General features: G+C 39.3%; 1 protein-coding gene across 10 annotated transcripts; it reads right to left on the bottom strand.

Annotated features, from left to right (window-relative positions):
• Positions 1–14,541: 14,541 nt before the first annotated feature.
• Positions 14,542–20,275, bottom strand: LOC104112289 (uncharacterized). Of its 10 annotated transcripts, none has more exons than XM_070182522.1 (7): positions 20,086–20,275; positions 18,127–18,442; positions 17,821–18,040; positions 16,753–16,959; positions 16,576–16,672; positions 16,401–16,495; positions 16,004–16,320 (listed from the first exon to the last, which is right to left on the bottom strand). In XM_070182522.1, the coding sequence occupies exons 3-7, from the start codon at positions 17,893–17,895 to the stop codon at positions 16,102–16,104; spliced, it is 693 nt and encodes a 230-aa protein (XP_070038623.1). In that variant the 5' UTR covers positions 17,896–18,040; positions 18,127–18,442; positions 20,086–20,275; the 3' UTR covers positions 16,004–16,101. The 10 variants fall into 10 exon arrangements, 5 of the variants coding, with proteins under 5 accessions (XP_070038623.1, XP_070038629.1, XP_070038632.1 ...); XM_070182528.1 differs by having other exon boundaries at positions 17,821–18,005; positions 20,086–20,242; XR_011410475.1 differs by adding an exon at positions 14,542–14,797 and having other exon boundaries at positions 16,401–16,959.
• Positions 20,276–22,230: the final 1,955 nt, after the last annotated feature.

Here is a 22,230-nt window from a genome sequence, read left to right as displayed (position 1 = left end):
TATAGTGAGTCCAGAGACAGTGCTCTAGGACTGATGCTTTCCTTCGCTTCTTCTTCTCAGAGCTCGGAGAACTCGGAGCCCTTTTTCTTTTCTTCTCTTTATCCTGCCTCAAAGCAGATGGTTTGGTGAGGATGTTGTCATCACCGGATGGAGGCCTCATTGCGACATCTTTTAATAAACTTGCCAAAAGAAATAATACGAGTAAGAACTCAACAGCGCAGAAAGGAAATCAAATGCCACTTAAGAAAAATATCACCATGGGAACGGGCCTCCCATCGTCCCTTCGAAAGATCGCGCCACGAACGCTCGGAATAGGGCCTTTGTGTTACAATGCCCTCGACCCATTCCTTAAGTCGAGGAACTACATCCGTCATCCGAGCAACAACTGCACCACCACAAAATATCGATGAGAAGGGAGGAAAATATAGAGCGATGAACAAAATCTTGAAAGCAAGATTATACTTACGTGTCATGTTCCACTTCTTAGGAAATGGCATATGCTCGGCTGGGATCAAATCTGAGGTCTTCACTCGGACAAAGCGGCCTAACCAGCCTCGATCCCGATCTTTTTCGATGCTCGAGAACGGGGCCTTACTTGCCCGACGGGCAAGCTTCATTAGTCCCCTTGATAAAGTCGCGGAAACTATAAGCGCATGATATGGTCGAGGGTGAAGGGATACCCCTCGATCTTGCTTACGAAAATATGGAGGAGAATTACTATCCTCCAAAAATAAGGGTGAATTTGACCAATGGTCACCTCGTACCTCTTACAGAAGGCAATAATGAGTGGGTCCAAGGGACCCAACGTGAAGGGATAAGTGTAAATACTTAAAAGTACCTCCACGTGGGTAGTGATGTCTTACTCAGGCTTGGGGACCACTACTTGCTTATTAGCCCAGTTGCAATCTTTCTTGACCTCGGAGAGGGCGTCCTCGGTGATCGAGCAAATATATCATGAGACCGGCTCACACCGACCCAGTACGAAAGAGGGCTTCTCGATTTTTAAATCAGCACCGGTCAGGCACCCCCCGGGCATGAATATTTTCAAAGGAGGTTTTGGTGTCGGTTCCTCGGTAGCAGCAGACGAAACATTTTCCTCAACAACTTGTCGCGAGGCAGAGAGAGTTTCTTTTTGGGGAACAGATTTTGAAGTCTTCGCCACTTCTTTGATAAATAAAGAAAAGAGAGGGAGTTAAAAGATTAAGCTTGATGGTTAGGGATAAAAACAGAGCTGAAGTTCTTATAAAAAGATTTCAGAATATCCAGAAATTTAATGCTTGGAAGTGTTGAAATTTCTAAAGGTACGAGGTCAGAAGGTTTGAAAGTAAAGTTTGAATGAGCTAATGATGGGGTATTTATAGCTTCCTAGCGACTGTTCACATCTGGGAATGGACGACCAACAACTGACGAGCATTTAATGCCATTAAGACTTGATTGACAAGACATTTCGACCATTTTGTCATTTTTGTCACTTAATATTGAAGTCAGGATCGGAAGTTCATGTCGTTTCCCGTCATCTACTCTTAGAAAAATGAGAGGACTATATGTATACGGTCGAAATCGAGCTCGCCTATGACCCAAAATGTCATCTTTAAATTTAATGAGTAATTCTCTATTCTAAGTCCTCGAAAATAACCGTTTATCTTTCCTCCACTTGCGTGCGCAGTCCGTAAAATTTTCCGGAACGTTTTCATGTGAAAAATGGATTAAAATGTGAAATAAAGCTTTAAAACTCAACTAAGTTGACTTTGGTCAATATTTTTAGCAAACGGACCCGGATCAGTATATTGACAGTTCCGGTAGCTCCATATCGTGACTTGGGACTTAAGAGTATGCCCGGAATTTAATTTGGAGGTCCCTAGATCAAGTTATGATCATTTAACGGAACTAGCAATTTAAAGGCTAAAGATTCCAAGTTTGACCACGGGGTTGACTTTTTGATATCGAAGCCGGAATTCAGTTATGAAAATTTGAACAGCTTCGTTATGTCATTATGACTTGTGTGCCAAATTTGAAGTCATTTCGAATTCATTTAATATGTTTTGGCACGAGGTTTGCAAATTGAAAAGTTTAAAACTCAAAGTTTGAATCAGGGTGTGAATTGTAATTTCAGCATTGTTTGACGTGATACGAGACCCCGAGTAAGTCCGTATTATGTTACGGGACTTTTTGGGATATTTGGATAAGGTCCCGATGGGCTCAGGTGAGTTTTGGACGAAATTCGGATTGTTTAGAGCATGTTGAAAGCAGCAGGTTCTTGGCAGAACCTGGTGTAATCGCACCTGTGCAATGGTGATCGCAGGTGCGCAACCGCATCTGCGGGAAGCTGGTCGCTTCTGCGACCTGGGCACTGGCCAGTTGCATCGCTTCTGTGGAGAAATGGGGCGCAAATGTGCGACCGCTTCTGCTAAGGCTGAATCGCTTCTGCGGTCGTTTGGTCGCTTCTGCGACGTCGCAGGTGCGATAGAAATGTCCGCATATAAGGAACCTCGCCTGGCAGCCCTACTTCACAAATGCATGATTTTTCTCGCAAATGCGTGACCGCAGGTGCGAAAATATAACCCGCAGATGCAAAAATGCTGGGCAGAATACATAAAATCGGGTCTTAGCCATTTTTACTCATTTTTGAGTTTCAAGTCTCGGATTTGGGCAATTTCAAGGGGTATTTTCATGACTTTAAATTGGGTAAGTGTTCTATAATCAAAAGTGATTATATTTCACAAATCTATGTCTATATTCATCATTTATTTCGGATTTAGATGGAAAAAAATTAGATTTTTATAAAATCTTTCAAAAACGAAAAGTTAAGATTTGAAGTCCATTTTATATCGGAATTGGACAATTATTTTATGGTTGAACTCGTAGCGGAACGAGTGTTCGGATTTCGTGAGTTTTTTTGGGATTTGAGATGTGGGTCCCACTGTCGAATATTTTAATGAATTTTGTATTTTTATCCGAAAAACTTGTAAATTCATATGGAATTAATTCCTATGATTAGTATTGAATATATCAAATTGTTTGTGAATAGATTTGAAGCTTTCGGAGACAAATTTAAAAGAAAACACTGTGGTTGAATAATTGATTGGAAATTGCAAAGTGAGGTAAGTGTCGTGGTTAACCTTGACTTGAGGGAATAGAACCCTTAAATTATTTGTCATGTGAAATGCATGTGAACGACATATAGGCGAGGTGATGAGTGTCTATACATCGTCAAATTAATTGTTTGCATATTTACTTGAAAAATCATAAATTATTTTAAATCATGAATTAATTGTTATAATAATTACTTCTCTCCTATTCTTTGTCAAATATTAATTCTTGAATTCCTGCATTAATTGTTACATCTTATTTGAATTATGTGTATTATTGCTACTTGACATTTAGCATATTAAACATTAAACTGCCTATTTTCTCCCTGATTCCCATAATAAATTTCTATTTGTCATTGTTTATTTCATAATTAAATCGTAATTATTGTAGGCTTGATGTCTTATAGTTTTATATTAATTGTTGCATTTATTAGGAAAATTGCTTCTATAAGAATTGATTGAAATGGATATATTGGAGGATCGGGTTGCACGCCGTAACAGACTTATTAAAAAGTGCATATTAGAGGATCGGGTTGCACGCCGCAACAGACTTATTAAAAAGTCCATATTGGAGGATCGGGTTGCACGCCGCAACAGACTTATTAAAAAGTCCATATTGGAGGATCGGGTTGTACGCCGCAACAGACTTTTTAAAAGTCAATATTGGGGGATCGGATTGCACGCCGCAACAGACTTATTAAAAGTCAATATTGGGGGATCGGATTGCACGCCGCAACAGACTTATTAAAAGTCAATATTGGGGGATCAGATTGCACGCCGCAACAGACTTATTAAAAAGTCTATGTATACTTGATTGAAATAAATATATAACAGAACTAAATGTGAATATATTGTTAGAGCGGGTTGCACGCTGCAACAAAATTGAATGTGAATATGTTGTGAGAGCGGGTTGCACACTGCAACAGAATTGGTTGAAATAATAATGGATTATGACTGCTGAGTTGGCTTCAATTATTATAAATGAGTTACCTGATTTGTTTCTATTATTTGTTTTTGTTATTAATATTGCGTATAGGTTAATGTAAGTGAACCGCCTTAGCCTCGTCACTACTTCGTCGAGGTTAGGCTCAGCACTTACCAATACATGGGGACGGTTGTACTGATACTACACTCTGCACTTCTTGTGCAGATTTTAGAATTGGTCCCAGCGGCGTACCATAGACTTGCTTGGATTTCAGCTACCAGAGGAGACTTGAGGTATAACTGCATGGCGTCTGCAGTTCTGAAGTCTCCGTCTATTTTACTTTAGTTGTGTGCTTATTTCCAGACAACTTTATTTTATTCAGACCTTTATTTGTATTTATTCTAGAAGCTCGTGCACTTGTGACACCAATTCTGGGATGGTATTTAGACACCGTTGTTTTTATGGGTTATTTCGCTATATTTCAAACTTTGCTTCCGCATTTATTTCTTTGATTATTAATAATTTAAAGATTGTTTAAAAATTGGTTAATATTATTCTAACGTTGGCTTGCCTAGCAAGTGAAATTTTAGGCGCCATCCCGATCCGAAGGTGGGAATTTTTGGTCGTGAAAGTTGGTATCAGAGCACTAGGTTACATAGGTCTCACGAGTCACGAGCAAGCTTAGTAGAGTTTGAAGGATCGGTACGGAGACGTCTGTACTTATCTCTCAGAGGCTATGAAGTTTAGGAACAATATCACTTCTTTCTTCTTCTGTCGTGCGATTTTATTATATCATCGATGATTAAACCATTCTACTCTTGTTCTCTCGTAGATGGTGAGAACACGTAATACCTCTACCGATGGACAGGGACCAGAACCCCCGATGGCAACTATGGCCAGGGGTAGAGGTCGAGGCCGAGGTCATGCTAGAGGCCGAGGCAGAGGCCGAGGTAGAGCTCAGTCCAGAGCTCGAGCAGCTGCACCTGTTGAAGAACCTCAGGTGGACCTTCAGGAGGAGGTTCCAGTTCAGAATGTACCAGTTGGACTTGTTCAGGTCCCGGAAGGATTCATAGCTACTCCAGTACTTCAGGACGCTCTAGTCCGTTTGGTAAGTCTTATGGAGGGCGTGGCCCATAATGGTACATTTCCAGTGGCACCAACCGTCTCACAAGCTGGGGGAAGAGCAAAAACTCCCACTACTCCCGCTCCGGAGCACATTGCTCCCCAGAATCAAGCTCCAGCAGCCCCGCCAGTTGGGGTAGTTCAGCCAGTTGTTGAGGCACAGATCAGTGATAGGCCCGCCATGTCTTTTGAGGCCTTATTGAGACTAGATAAGTTTACCAAGCTCTTTCCAGTTCACTTCAGTGGTACACCTTCTGAGGACCCACAAGATTATCTTGAACGCTGCCATGGGGTGCTGCGGATCATGGATATAGTTGAGACCAATGGGGTCGATTTTGCTGTATTTCAGATGACGGGTTCCGCCAAGAGGTAGTGGATAGATTATACATTGACCCGACCAGTTGGATCGCCTGCACTTACCTGGGAGCAGTTCTCTCAGCTATTTCTGGAGAAGTTCCTCCCTATCACATTAAGAGAGGAATTCTACAAGCAATTTGAGCGTCTACAGTAGAGCAGTATGACTGTTACTCAGTATGAGTCCCATTTTGTGGATTTGGCCCATCATGCTCTCCTTTTACTACCTACAGATGGAGAGAGAGTGAGGAGGTTTATTGAGGGACTCACTCACCCTATCAGACTTCAGATGGCCAAAGAGACCGGAAGTGAGATTTCTTTTCAGGCGGCTGCTAATGTCGCAAGGAGGATCGAGATGGTTCTTGCACAGGAGAGAGGGCAGAGGTTCGATAAAAGGCCTCGTCAGTTCGGTGGTTTTAGTGGTGCCTCGTCTGGAGGCAGAGGTAATTTTGGTAGGGGTCATCCTCCTAGACCGTTTCATTCAGCACTTCATGTATTTCCCGGTGCTTCAGGGTGTCACGGTCCTATTATGCCTTACTCTGGGCAGCCAACATTTAGTGCACATTCAGCTCCTATTAGTGCATCATCGCTCCAGAGTTACTACAGTGGTTATCCGGCCCATCTGGGTCAAATTCAGCTTCAGCAGCCACGACATCAGGATGGGTGTTATGAGTGTAAAAACATTGGTCACATCATATTGCCCTAGATTGGCGAGTAACAGATTTTGGCAAGATTCTCATGCCATCATACCGGCACCGAGTGCTTCACCGCCTGCTCAGCCAACTAGAGGTAGGAGTCAGGCCATTAAAAGTGGAGGTCAGGCCATTAGAGGTGTAGGTCAGACCGTTAGAGGTGGAGGCCAGCCAATTAGAGGCCGTCCCAGGGACGCAGTTCAGAGTGGTGGGGCCCAGCCCCAATTTTATGATTTTCCAGCTAGGCCTGAGGTCGAATCTCCTGATGCTGTGATCACACGTATTATTCCAGTTTGACATAGAGATGCTTCAGTTCTATTTGATCCAGGATCTACTTATTCCTATGTGTCCTCCTATTTTGCTTCATATTTGGTTGTGCCTTGTGATTCTCGGAGTGCTTCTATGTGTGTATCTACACCGGTGGGAGACTCTGTTGTAGTAGATCATGTCTATCGTTCATGTGTGGTTACTATTAGTAATCTTTAGACTAGTGTGGATCTTCTACTTCTTGATATGGTAGATTTTGATGTCATCTTGGGTATGGATTGGCTGTCTCCTTATGATGCTATATTGGATTGTCATGCCAAGACAGTGACCCTAGCTATGCCGGGGTTACCTCGGTTAGAGTGGAAAGGAACTCCTGGTCATTCTGCCAGCAAGGTTATATCTTATATGAAAGCTCGGCGTATGGTAGTGAAAGGGTGCCTAGCCTATTTGGCTTATATTCGCGATACCAGTGCGGATGCTCCTTCTATGGACTCAGTACCAGTTGCTGGTGAATTTCCAGAAGTATTTCCTGCAGATTTACCGAGGATGCCACCCGACAGAGATATTAACTTCTGTATTGATTTGGCTCCGGGAACTCAGCCGGAGTTGAAAGAATTGAAAGAGCAGTTACAAGAATTGCTTGATCAGGGATTCATTAGACCTAGTATCTCACCCTGGGGTGCACCAGTATTATTTGTAAAGAAGAAAGATGGCTCCATGCGGATATGCATAGACTATCGGCAGTTGAACAAAGCCACTATCAAAAACAAATATCCGCTGCCAAGAATTGATGACTTATTTGATCTATTTGAAGTCTGGTTACCATCAGTTGAAGATTAGGGCATCTGATATCCCTAAAACAGCTTTTAGAACTTGGTATGGGCATTACGAATTCCTAGTGATGATATTTGGGTTGACAAATGCCCCAGCAGTATTTATGGATTTGATGAATCTGGTGTTCAAGCCTTATTTGGATTCTTTTGTGGTTGTATTCATTGATGATATCTTGATTTACTCCAGCAGCCGAGAGGAACATGAGCAACATCTTTGAAGTGTGCTTCACACCTTGAAGATTAATCAGTTATATGCCAAGTTTTTAAAATGTGAGTTTTGGTTAGACTCAGTTGCCTTTTTGGGGCATGTTGTATCGGCAGAAGGCGTAAAGGTGGATCCTAAGAAGATTGAGGTTGTTCAAAATTGGCCTAGACCTACTTCAGTTACAGAGATCTGGAGTTTCCTGGGTTTAGCAGGTTATTATCGTTGGTTCGTGGAAGGGTTTTCATCTATAGCAAGCCCATTGACCAGATTGACCAAGAAAGGTGTCCCATTCAGATGGTCAGACGCGTATGAGTTAAGATTTCAGAAGCTCAAGACCGCTTTGACTACGGCGCCAGTGTTGGTATTACCCACAGGTTCAGGATCGTATACGGTATATTGTGAAGCATCTCACATTGGGCTTGGTGCAGTATTAATGCAAGATGGCAAGGTAATTGCATATGCATCACGGCAGTTGAAAGTTCACGAGAAGAATTATCCTGTTCATGACTTAGAATTGGCAGCCATTGTTTATGTGCTGAAGATTTGGAGGCATTACCTCTACGGTGTCTCGTGTGAGGTATTTACTGATCATCGTAACCTTCAGTATCTGTTCAAACAAACGGATCTTAATTTGAGGCAGAGAAGATGGTTGGAGTTGTTGAAAGACTATGATATCACCATTTTGTATCACCCTGAAAAGACCAATGTGGTGGCCGATGCTTTGAGCAGAAAGGTTGTGAGTATGGGCAGTCTTGCGTATATTCCGGTTGGTGAGAGGCCATTAGCTGCAGATGTTCAGACTTTGGCTAATCAGTTCGTGAGGTTAGATGTTTCAGAACCCAGTCGGGTTCTAGCTTGCACAGTCGCTCAGTCTTATTTATATGAGCGCATCAGGGAGAGGCAGTATGATGATCCTCATTTACTTGTCCTTAAGGACACGGTGCGACACGGTGATGACAAACAGGTTGCTGTGGGGGAAGATGGGGTTCTACGAATGCAGGGTCGTATTTATGTGCCTAATGTGGATGGGCTTCGTGAATTAATTCTTGAAGAAGCACGCAGTTCCAGGTATTCTATTCATCCAGGTACCGCCAAAATGTATCAGGAATTGCGGCAACATTATTGGTGGAGGAGAATAAAAAAGGATATAGATGCATATGTAGCTCGGTATCTGAATTATCAGCAAGTTAAGTACGAGCATCAGAGACCTGGTGGTTTCCTTTAGAAGTTAGAAATTCCTGAGTGGAAGTGGGAGTGTACCACTATGGATTTTGTTGTTGGGCTCCCACGGACTCATAAAAAATTTGACTCAGTTTGGGTCATTGTGGACAAGTTGACCATGTCAGCATATTTCATTCCAATGGCAGTTACCTATTCTTCAGAGAGGTTAGCTGAAATTTACATTCATGAGATTGTCCGCCTTCACGGTGTACCCGTATCTATTATTTCAGATCGAGGTACGCAGTTTACCTCACATTTCTGGAGTGTTGTACAGTGTGAGTTAGGCACACGGGTGGAGTTGAGTACAACATTTCATCCACGGACAGACGGACAGTCAGAGCGCACTATTCATATATTAGAAGATATGCTCCGCACTTGTGTTATAGACTTTGGAGGTTCTTGGGATCATTTCTTGCCACTTGCGGAGTTTGCTTATAATAATAGCTACCAGTCGAGTATTCAGATAGATCCATATGAGGCATTATACGTAACGCGATGCCGATCGCCAGTTGGTTGGTTTGAACCGGGAGAGGCTCGGTTGTTGGGTACCGATTTGGTACAGGATACCTTGGATAAGGTCAAGATTATTCAGGATCGACTTCGCACAGCTCAGTCTAGGCAAAATCGTTATGCCGACCGTAAAGTTTGTTATATTGCATTCATGGTTGGAGAACGAATATTGCTCCGGGTTTCACCTATGAAAGGTGTAATGAGGTTTGGAAAGAAGGGCAAGTTGAGCCCTGTGTATATCGGACCCTTTGAAATTCTTGAAAGGGTGGGTGAAGTAGCCTACATGCTTGCATTACCACCAAGTTTATCAGCGGTTCATCCGGTGTTCCATGTGTCTATGCTCCGGAAATATCATGGTGATCCGTCTCATGTGTTAGATTTCAGCTCGATCCAATTAGACAAAGATTTGACTTACGAGGAGGAGTGTCACGACCCAAAATTTCCCACCGACGGGACCGTGATGGCGCCTAACATTTTCCTTGCCATTCAAGCCAACGTTAGAGAATCATTAAACTAATTCCTTATTTCCATTCAGTAAATAACAATAATTAACTAAGATGAAATATAATAAGCGCGGAATATCATAAAACTGTATTAATTACTACCACCCGGATCTGGAGTCACAATTCACGAGCATTCTAGACTTTGCTACAAGTAATAGTCAGAAAAGAAATACAACTGTCTGAATGAAAGAAACAGTAGAACAGAAAAGATAGATGGGGACTTCAAGGTCTGTGAACGCCGACAGATCTATCTTGAGTCTCCGGACAGCGGACCAATAGCAAAATCTCGATCAATCCGAGCCGGTATTAAAATCTGCACAGAAAGTGCAGAGTGCAGTATCAGTACAACCGACCCCATGTACTGGTAAGTGTCGAGCCTAACCTCGACAAAGTAGTGACGAGGCTAAGGCAAGTCACCTAAAAATCAACCAGTACAATTTAACAGTGTATATGCAATTAACAGAAATGAAGAACTAAACAGGAAATGTCGGGAGGGGAACATACTGAGGGGAATACCAGATAAAGAACTACAACAGAATGATCACCGGAGCAGTCAATATATCATGAATCAGCAGGAATAGTAAATATAGTAAGGAAAAATGCACGACATCACCCTTCATACTTTTACTCTCAATCTCACCATAAAATTAATAGAAACAACACGGCATCACCCTTCGTGCCTTAACTCTCATATCATGGCACGGCATCACTCTTCGTGCATTAACACTCACAATATGGCACGGCATCACCCTTCGTGCATTAACACTCACAATATGTCACAGCATCACCCTTCGTGCATTAACACTCACAATATTGCACGACATCACCCTTCGTGCATTAACACTCATAATATGGCACGGCATCACCCTTCGTGCATTAACACTCTCCCTTACCATAATGCAATGCATAAATAACAACAGGGAGATAGAATAACAAGCACAAACCTTACTTCAATATTTGGTTCCATAATATCAATCTCAACTTTGAAATAAAAACTGAACTATCACCAGAAAATTCGTAAACATGATAAGAACGATAAATTGAACAACAGTAGTATAACACGTAGCAATTTGGCATAGGAATGAGACAATATAAGAAAAATAGAGAAACATGGAAAATAGATAAATTGGCGGCGCATAAGTACTCATCACCTCACATATACGCCGCTCACATGAATTTCACTTTGCAAGTAATCTAAGGTTCCTAATTCCCTCAAGTGAGGGTTAGACACAATACTTATCTCGCTCCGAAGGCCATTTAATTCTCAATCACAGCTTTTCCTTTGGAATTCACCTCCGAACCACTCGTATCTATTCAAAAATAACTCAATAATATCAAATATTGCTAAAGGAATGAATTATATTGCATAAATTAAATTTTCCAAAATTTTCTCTAAAAAGTCAAAAAATCGACCCCGAGCCCGCTTGGTCAAAACCCGAGATTAGGACCAAAATTCTTTTACCCATTCACTCCCGAGCCCGAATATGTCATTAGTTTTGGAATCCGACCTCAATTTGGTGTCTAAATCCTCACATTTTTGAAATCCCTAGTTTCTACCCTAACCCCTAATTCTACCATGAAACTCTAGATTTTTTAGGTTGATAATTCAAGAAATGTAATGGGTAATTAAAAGGAAATGGTTTAGAATCACTTACCAACACTTTGGGGAAGAAAATGACTCTTGAAAATCGCCTCTACCCGTTTGGGTCTTGAAACATGTTGAAGAAATGGCTTAAACCCGCGTTTGGAGTCTATTTTAAGTCACTGGACAGGCCTTCATCTCGTTCGCGAGAGGCCTGTCGCAATCGCGATGCACTGCGGCCTAAGGCCTTCGTGTTCGCGAGTCTTTCTACGCGTTCATATAAGGCAACTCCCCCCAAGCCTTCGCGTTCGCGACCCAGTGGACGCGTTCGCGTAGAAGAACATGATCCCCCTCCCCCAGGTCCCTTAAACTATCGCGTTTGCGTGAGACAGATCGCGTTCGCGAAGGGTACCACCCGCAACGCTTCGCATTCGCAACCAGTCCTTCGCGTTCATGAAGAAGAAATTTCCCCTGCCCCCATTTTACTTTTCGCGTTCACGACACTACCTACGCGAATACGAAGAAGGGCACTCCAGAATAGCTGCTGCAGAAAAAATCTCAGATTTTCTAAGTGCAAATCACACCGTAGCCTATCCGAAACTCACCCGAGTCCTCGGGGCTCCAAACCAAACATGCACATAAGTCTAAAAACATTATACGGACCTGCTCGCGCGATCAAATTGCCAAAATAACACCTAGAACTCCGAATTTAGCACCAAATCGCATGAAATTCTCAAGAACACTTTAAAATTACTATTTTCTCAACTAGACGTCTGAATCACGTCAAATCAACTCCATTTCTCACCAAATTTCTCAGACAGGTTATAAATATCATAATGAACTTGTACCGGGCTCCGGAACCAAAATACGGACCCGGTACTAACAATTCCAAACATCAATCAATTCTTAAAAATAATTAATTTTCAGACTTTTAATTTTCATCAAAAATTCATAACTCAAGCTAGGGACCTCTGAATTCAATTCCGGGCATACGCCCAGGTCCCATAATTCGATATGGACCTATCGGGATTGTCAACGCACGGATCCGGGCCCGTTTACCAAAAATATTGGCCGAAGTCAACTAAAATCAACTTTTAAGGCAAAAATTCTTATTTTCATTAGTTTTTAACATAAAAGATTTTCGAAAAACTGTCCGGGTTGCGCACGCAAATCGAGGAGGGTAAAGATGAGATTTTTAAGGCTTAAAAGCGCAGATTCGAGTTTTAAAACATAAGATGACCTTTTGGGTCATCACATTCTCCACCTTTAAAACAACCGTTCATCCTCGAACGGACATAGAAAAGTACCTAGGCTGGTGAAAAGGTGGGAATATCTACTCCGCATATCGGACTCAGACTCCCAAGTAGCTGCCTCAATAGGCTGACCTCTCCACTACACTTGAACTGAAGGGTAACTCTTTGATCTTAACTTGAGAACTTGCAGATCTAGAATTGTCACCGGCTCCTCCTCGTAAGTCAAATCCTTGTCCAACTGGACAGAGCTGAAATCTAACATGTGGGACGGGTCACCATGATATTTCTGGAGCGTAGACATATGGAATACCGGATGAACTGAGGATAACCCTGGAGGCAACGCAAGTCTATAAGCTACCTCCTCCACTCTCTCGAGGATCTCAAATGGCCCGATATACCTAGGGCTCAACTTGCCCTTCTTCCCAAATCTCATAACACCCTTCATGGGCGATACCCGAAGCAATATTCTTTCTCCAACCATGAATGCAATATCACGAAATTTACAGTCGTCATAACTCTTTTGCCTAGACTGAGTTGTGTGAAGTCGATCCTGAATAATCTTGACCTTATCCAAGGCATCTTGTACCAAATCGGTACCCAATAACCGAGCCTCTCCCGGTTCGAACCAGCCAACTGGCGAACGGCATCGTCTTCCATATAAGGCCTCATATGGAGCCATCTGAATGCTCGACTGGTAGCTGTTATTGTAGGCAAACTCCGCTAATGGCAAGAACTGATCCCAAGAACCTCCAAAGTCAATAACACAGGCGCAGAGCATATACTCCAAGATCTGAATAGTACGCTCAAACTGCTCGTCCGGCTGAGAATGGAATGTTGTGCTCAACTCAACCCGCGTACTCAACTCACGTTGTACTGCCCTTCAAAAGTGCGAGGTAAACTGTGTACCTCGATCTGAAATAATAGACACAGGTACCCCGTAAAGGCGGATAATCTCACGAATGAAACTTTTAGCTAACCTTTCTGAAGAATAGGTAGCTGCTACTGGAATAAAATGTGCTGACTTGGTCAACCTGTCCACAATGACCCCAAACTGCATCAAATTTTTTCTGAGTCCGTGGGAGTCCAACAACAAAATCCATAGTGATATGCTCCCATTTCCATTCAGGAATTTCTAACTTCTGAAGCAATCTACCAGGTCTCTGATGCTCGTACTTAACTTACTGACAATTCAGATACTGAACTACATATGCAACTATATCCTTTTTTATTCTCCTCCACCAATAATGTTGCCGCAAATCTTGATACATTTTGGCGATACCTGGATAAATAGAATACCTGAAACTGTGTGCCTCTTCAAGAATTAATTCACGAAGCCCATCCACATTAGGTACATAAATACGATCCTGCATTCGCAGAACTCCATCTTCCCCCACAGCAACCTGTTTGGCATCACCGTGTCGCACCGTGTCCTTAAGGACAAGTAAACGAGGATCATCATACTGCCTCTCTCTGATGCGCTCATATAAAGAAGACCGAGTCACTGTGCAAGCTAGCACTACAAGAAAAGTGATCTTTAGCGAGGGAAAATCTAGTCGTTAAAAGCCCAAATATGGTCGATATAGGTCATTAACGACTGGGCAAAAACTAGTTGTCAGCGGTCACGAAAAGCGTCGTCGTTAAAAGTTAACGACCATAGCGACGACATAAGTTATGGTCGTTATACCTACTTTTTGTGACCGAATTTTCCCCTCGTTGATTTGTCATCCATTCATTAAAGCTCTTTAAAAGCAACCATAAATTTGATTACTATAATTACTTTTACCGACTAAAATTCCCCTTCGTTAATTTTATGTTACTTTTAACAATAGTATTTTTAATGACCAAATTTGTTTTTGCTAATACCTATTTAATAATTCAGTCATTGCTACTATGCAAGTTTTATAAATGCAAATAGACAATATCATAATTTTCCCGGTGTTTGCACAATAATATTCATTATTCCATATACTTTCACACACGCATCAGAAAAAATAATAAGTAATCAATATGTATTCAAATAAAATGAATATGTTAATTAGAAAGAACTAAAAAAACAACACAATACCTATCTAAACTGAATGACTTTGTCACTATCAACTCCTAAAAGAGAGAAGATGAAATAGTAACATATGTACAAATGATAACATCCCTAGACAACCGCTAAGAAAGCTATACAATCTATTATGCATCAACTTGCTTTGCACTTTCTTCAATGACGTCTTCATACTTCAAATTTTTTATCTGCTAAAAGAACAAGTTCATGTCAGTTTAGTAAAAACTTCTCTAGCAATGTTATTTGAAAAATAAATGAACAAATTTAATCAGTATGTTGATTAAACAATTGAAGTAAATAAATCAAGCTTGGCCATTATAAATATAAATGATAAGAGATTTCCTGAAATTCAAACAACCGTGACTGGGAAAGTCCCAAAAATTTAAACTACAGTCAAGCACCATCTCCAGTAATGGTGTGCCTTTGTTGACACTTTTTTCTTTTTTCCCTAATACCAAAGAGGGGGAGGGGGCAGACAACAACAATGAAAAGACAAATTCCTAAAAAAAGAATCTTAAAAAGCAAACAAAACATATCAGTACACATAATTACATTGAGAAAAAAATACCAAACAAACTAATTTATAAAATTTCTGTCATCTTTTTCCTACTACTGTTCTGTCTATTTGTATCTTGAATGAGACTATCTAACACTTGTCAATATCAATAAAGAGTAGAAAAGGAAAATGAAAAATGGCGCAACTACATATGGTAGAGACACTGCCATTTATTTTTGTACCTAGAAGTAGTTGCTACTAATTTTTTATATAGTACTAACAAAACAATATGCTAAAGCATACAAGAAAGTTACACTTCTAAAGAACAAAATAGAGATTTTTGCAAAAATTCAGAAGCAGAGGTATCTGACTAGTTGACTGCTATCCATTAATATTCCAGTGAATTAGAATTCTCTGGATACTTGAAATAAGCTCATTGTCTATGCAAAAATATTTACAGAATTTTTTTAGCACATTGTTGAGTGTAGAAAAGTATCAAAATTAGATAAAATAACATATAATCTTGTTGATTTAACCCAAAAGAAAAGGAAAAAGTTCAGCAAAGGACAAATAAGTTCTATAAGTGATCAAGAAAAATGGATTAAGAAATATAGAAGGCTTTCATAGTGAAGTAGGATGGTGATCACTCAGTTCATGAAGAGCAGTTATTTATTTATTTCATCCTTCAACAAAAACGAGCGAGGCACATGAGTTGTTGACATGAAAAATAGAAGAAAGTTTTGTTTATTCATTTGATTAAGAAATACTCATCATATCATAAGTGAGAATTATAATTTGTATAAAGAAAGATATGGCAGTAGAAAGTGGCAGGGTGACTAGCTAAATAAATGAATATGACATGTGATAATTGTAAAAGGTTGGTAAAAAGTTTACTAACCTGTCTGTCAGATGCCTGTATCTGATTCACTTGAACATGGTGTTGATAAAGGCTGACCAGAAAATTTGCTTGCAAGTCGTGCAACTGTACTCTCTAAGTTATCTAGGCGTTTTTTTAAGTGATAGGTTTTCTTTACGAGTTGCATTCAACTCATCCAATAGTTCAACCTTAGAGGAGTTACCATCTTTCAATTCCTTAGCGGTTATTCCACCTCCAAATCCAAACACATGGATCTTGCATTGAGGTCCAAAGCACCTTTCTACAACCTCAATGTTTATAAGAGACGGCTCAGATCGTACCAGTTCTTGAATTTCAGCCTAAAAAATTATAAGCTTTGAAATAATGCAATGCTTTTAGTCAAAGGAAGGGGTAAAATAAAATTTATCAATAAACATACATATTTTTCATTGGTTTCAGGTTCGACAAGTTTATCGTTCTTCTTACGAGTCTCAAAGAAAATAGTTGCCATATCTGGTGGATTACCATCTTTGCCTCCCTTCGCATTTAAATAAACAAGTCAAACAAATCATTTAAACAAAGATGGGGTTTCTTAACACAATAGCACGATTTACATAGCAGTTCATAAATAATCTCTCTGATAGGCTTGTTGCCCGTACGATGAGGCATAATCAACTTAGACCTATTCATTGAGTTTCTTGTACTTCTTTCCTATAATAACAACAGAACATAGAAGGTGTGGTCTGCCGCTTAAAAAAATTAAGATGCTATAAATTGTTATGAAGTCATACCTTAAACTTTTCAGATAAGAAGTGCTCCTTGACCAACCATTCCCAATCACTCTTGTCGACCCCCTCTGGCACATCCTTTAAAACGTCGCGCAATGGCTTAGATTTCACAATAATGTGCAATGATCCTCTCCAATTATTCCATAACCTTCTCATATGTTTCAAGACATGATCTCTTTGACCATTTATGTCAGCACTATCAAATTTGTCCTATAATATTTTAAGAATATCATCAAACATAAAACTCAATGAGTTTTAACCAAACAAAAAAGAAAAATTTAACCAATAATATTAAATAAAACATTGAGCGTTACTAGTGACAAATTAATTGTTAGAACCAAAACACTTTAAGATGAAATCCTTCGACTTTTAAATAATAATTATTTTCTTTTGAATGTTATATGAAAGAATTAAACTATAATACTAGTATTCTGGTTGTAGCCATACATGCCAGAAACGACGCCAACAACTTCAAATTACTGTATCCAAAGATTAAAGAAGAAACAAAATACACCTTATGCCTGAATGGAGATAAAACCTCCCAAACATTTACTTTAGTTTTTTACGCTGCAAAAGAGCTTCCTTTGCCTATCTTGATTTCATTCTTCCTTATTTCTTTTAACACAAAATCTTAGTGACCTAACTTCAACCAAAGCAGAAATCTTCAAATGGCATATAAACTGAAATGTTATGTCGCAAAGCGGCAATAAACCTTAAGGAGGCCCTGCCTCCATTACTGGCGATCTCATATTGTAGATGTACCGATCAAACTTTTATTACTATTATTAAAATTAACAGCAATCAATAAAATTAAAACTAAAAAGTCAAATTCTTTTCTAGCAGCAAGCATGAAGAGGCGAACATCAAACCTTTATTCTGGAAGTATCTGTATGCTGCAAAATTAGCGCCTCTAAAATATATTTTCTTTTTATTACGCTTAAACTAAAACTCAATGATTTAACATGATTATTATGTAAGATTATAAGGTTCAAAATTAATTTTCTTTTCATTTGTGAAAGAAGAAAAGAAAAAGGCAAAAGAACAAATTAAAGTAATACTTTAAATTCTTACAGTAACAACTTCCCAAATGTGGTCCAGCTTATATTCTTCGATATCCGCCCACGAGTGTACGCGCAATGGACACATATTATGATCACGAACTAATATACCTCAGTGTCTCACAAATGTGGTTGAATGCTTCCCAACAGCTCGATTGTGGTAGAAAGTGACGCTCAACTTTTCTCCAACTTTGAGTCCTAGAACATTTTTACCTTTTCAGATTCACACGAACCTGCTAATTTCCAATTTGAGTTAATCATAAAAAAGGGCCAATCCAATAACAGCAAACAAATATTACAAACTGAGACAGAAAAATACTTATTTTGCTTCTTTGAGTGTCTTGCATCACTTCAACTTCTTGAGGGAGGGAAACATCATCTTCTAGTGGATCAAAACCAGGAGGTGCAAGATTCGTATTCTGAGCTAGCTCATTCAGATAAGAAGCTGCTGCATTAAGATTTTTACTATTTCCAATCGGGAGTCTCTGTTCAGCATTTACCCTTACCGAACCCAAAGATCTAAAGCTTTGCCCTCGTCCCCTTGCTAAGGCACTTGGCGCAACGTATGAATGCTTAACAGTCTTTGAAGTTGATTGTATTTCAAACTTCCGAGATTTTGATAGATTCATGTCAACCTAATACAACAAAAGAAAGAAAAGTATTATTAAGCTACCCGAAAAAGAAAAATATTTCAGCAAGCTGCCAATAAGAAAAAGGATGCCAACTAGCAAGTATTATTAGGGTACTGTGTGTTATTCCTTATTTCTTCTAATTCAAAAACTTTTAGTATTGACAATAAGTGCAGAAATAGCAAAAAATGCAGACCAATCTTTTTTAAATGCACCACAGCAGTATCTCAAATATCCAAGTACACTAGCACAACCCAAAGCATTATACTAAATAAAGCAAAAAGAATGTTTCTTTACAGCAAAGACAAAACTAAATATTTTCAAGCTTTCAAATTGATCGATCATAAATAACTAGATAATGAGAATGGAAAATGGCAGAACTAGTGCCTAACAGCCAAAACTAAAGAGCATCTAAGTGAAATCACCATTTGCTTTATAATATAGAAAACAAAGGTGATCATGGTAAGCTCTACGTACTTGTTCGATTCTTTTACAATATAATAAAGAAGAACTAGAAAGTCAAAAAGGAGATAGCTAAAAACAAGAAAATCCAGAAAACGAACTACTTCAATTAATTCATACAATGTGGGAATGTCTTCAGATGAAGTAAGTCCATCAAGAGGCGAGGAAACAAGGGATTTGGCCATGATTTGATTGCTTTGGTAAGGTGGAGCTAATATAAATGATCTTATTGCAGGCATGTTCACCTTCTAAAATTCTTCATAAGGATCAGTGAAAGCAGTGATCTCTACAGTAGCATGAATTGATAATAGCGAAAACATACATTAAGAAACAACCATAATCAGTTCAACTTCATTATAAGTAAGTGAAAGTAGCAGTTGAGTGATTTTAGGATACAAGCTAACATGTCAGGCAAACACATGTGAAGTCTAGTGGGTAGAAAAAGAGAATCGCGTATTTCTTCCTAATGTACTCAGAAAGTTTAATTAAGGATAAAGTTAGCGAATTCTTATTTCACACGAAAATTTTACAATACAATCACGACTAGATAGTGAGAAACCTTTTGTTCCAATAATAATATGCAATCAAACCCAATTCCACAAAATTATCTGCTCTACAAGACGAATACACATAATTGACCTATAACGAGGCAATATTCAATGAAAATAAAAACCCAACTTCTGCGAATTCATCAGCAATGTCATAAAACCTACATGTAATTATTAGTTTGGAGCATATGTAATTATAAGATGCAACCCAGTATTTGAAAAACATAGAGATAGAGAGAGACGATAACATAAAAAAATGCCCAATTTCAAACCATAAAAATAATTAATTCTTATAAAGAACCGTTCAATAACTCCGTAGAGATGCTTTAGAATCAGCTCTAATGAATTTATGGAACAAGGATTAAAGAAATTTCCAATGATTTCCAGTAAATCCTCTCATGAATAAGGCTCTAACAGGCTGATTTAGACATTCCTTCAACAACTAAAATGCAAATTTGGCAGCACACTATACTTGGTATAAATGCAAACATAATTTTAAGAGATTCTTTCAACAACTTCAATCCAAAGTTGGACAGCATGTTATACTCCGTATGAAAAAATAAGATAATTTTCAGTCATTCCTTTAACAACTTATAGGCAAATTTGGACAAAATAATTGACTGCAAGTTTAGAGCTTACCTTGACGAGAAGGAGATTGAAACCCTAGGTTGCAGAGAAGAACCAAAATTATGATTCTTTAAAGAGTTCAATTTCTGAGATACTAGGTCTCTGCTCTTTAAGTAACAATATAAAGATATACCCTTTTTTGGGGGGTGGGGGTGGGAGTGGGAGAAGAGAGTTGAGGGGGTGCGTGGGTTGAATGTGCGTTGCAAAAAAAGAGGGAAAAAATTAGCGCCCAATATTTCATATTTAACGTCCGGATTTTATAATTTTTAAAGACCAAAAATTATCCTTTCGTTAATATTGCACTAGAAATTGATTTTGACGACCGGAAAAAATATTGGTCGTCATAAATACACTTATAATGACCGGATTCAATTCCCTTCGTTAGAATTTGGTCGCTAAAAGTCAATATTCTTGTAGTATAGATCTCGAATGGGTTCTGAAACATCTAACCTCATGAATTTGTTAGCCAAAGTCTGAACATATGCAGCTAATGGCCTCTCACCAATCGGAATATACGCAAGACTGCCCATACTCACAGCCTTTCTACTCAAAGCATCGGCCACCACATTGGCCTTTCCGGGTTGATACAAAATGGTGATATCATAGTCTTTCAACAACTCCAACCATCTTCTCTGCCTCAAATTAAGATCATTTTTTTTGAACAGGTACTGAAGGCAAAGATGATCAGTAAATACCTCACACGAGACACCATAGAGGTAATGCCTCTAAATCTTCAGCGCATGAACAATGGCTGCCAGTTCTAAGTCATGAACATGATAATTCTTCTCGTGAACTTTCAATTGCCGCGACGCATATGCAGTTACCTTGCCATCTTGCATTAATACTATACCAAGCCCAATGTAAGAGGCGTCATAATATACCGTATACGATCCTTAACCTGTGTGTAATACCAACACTAGCATTGTAGTCAAAGCGGTCTTGAGCTTCTGAAAGCTTAACTCACACTTGTCTGACCATCTAAATGGGGAACCCTTCTGGGTTAATCTGGTCTTAATAGTTTTCCATAATCAATTACAGAATCATCAATTAACTTCATGTTAACAAAAATCTCATTTCAAACCTTCACAATACTAATAACGAGATGCGAGACATGAAGACCTCATAATTATTTACCCGAATTAACGAGTCGCATTTAACGCCACCTGGGCGGGCACCTATCTCGTAGGTTACAACTCAATATTACAACACGAATTTGGTAAGTATGCACAGAGAATTTCATGCAAATATTTTTTAAATAAGCCTAGCAGGCATGACTCCCTATTAGTACTATCGTACAAATTAAATTTCACAAGGGAGAATTTAAACACAAGAATTGTTTTTTTATAAGGATCTCGTCCTTATATAACTTTCACCACAGCTCATAGACCGGTTTAAACATATCAATTTATTTAAAAATATAAGGACCTCGGCCTCTGTTCTGAATCACAAGCAATATGTACATCTTGCCAGTTGAAACTTTCCATTTTCTCCTTTTAAATAACTTTCGTTAAACAAAATCACAACACATAATAAACCCCACACCGGTAGGGCATATAATTCACAATTTGTAAATAAATTATCCGGAAATACATCAAAACATACCGAAATAAGTACCAGAAAGGCACCTTTAGCTTCACAGATATTATTAGAGTCCATCATGGAATGATAGGTGTAGTTATCTCCATAAAACCTCCCAACAGAAGTAAACACATAAGTAGATTATAGAATTACGAAGTTTACTCGTAAGTGGAGCACAATAGGAGGACTCGTCTTGATTCTTAGAACCGAATCAAGTTAAGAAAATTATTCCTTTATTTTAAATCGAGGTTGTACCTATAACGACACCATCTGATGTAACGACCCCCATCATACCATAAAAAAAATATAACAACAGCCGGGTCTCCACCTCTAGGACGCCTTCTACCCGCTTGTCCTCCACCCTTAACTGATCGTGTGGGTGGTGCAGTAACTGCAATGGGGCACGTAGCCTGAGTGCTTTGATAAAATATGCCTCTCCCAAGTTTGGGACAATTTTCTCATGATGTGCCTAGTATCGCCGTATTCATAACAACCCATCTGCGGGTTTGGTTGCTCATACTGAGTCTGTGCCAGATAACTAGAATAACCATTGTAGGACACTTATGTCAGTGGTGCATT

Source organism: Nicotiana tomentosiformis, chromosome 1, assembly GCF_000390325.3.
Source record: "Nicotiana tomentosiformis chromosome 1, ASM39032v3, whole genome shotgun sequence".
Lineage (NCBI taxonomy): Eukaryota > Viridiplantae > Streptophyta > Magnoliopsida > Solanales > Solanaceae > Nicotiana > Nicotiana tomentosiformis.
The sequence above is the reverse complement of the archived record's forward strand: the minus strand, read 5'-3'. Positions and strand labels throughout refer to the sequence as shown.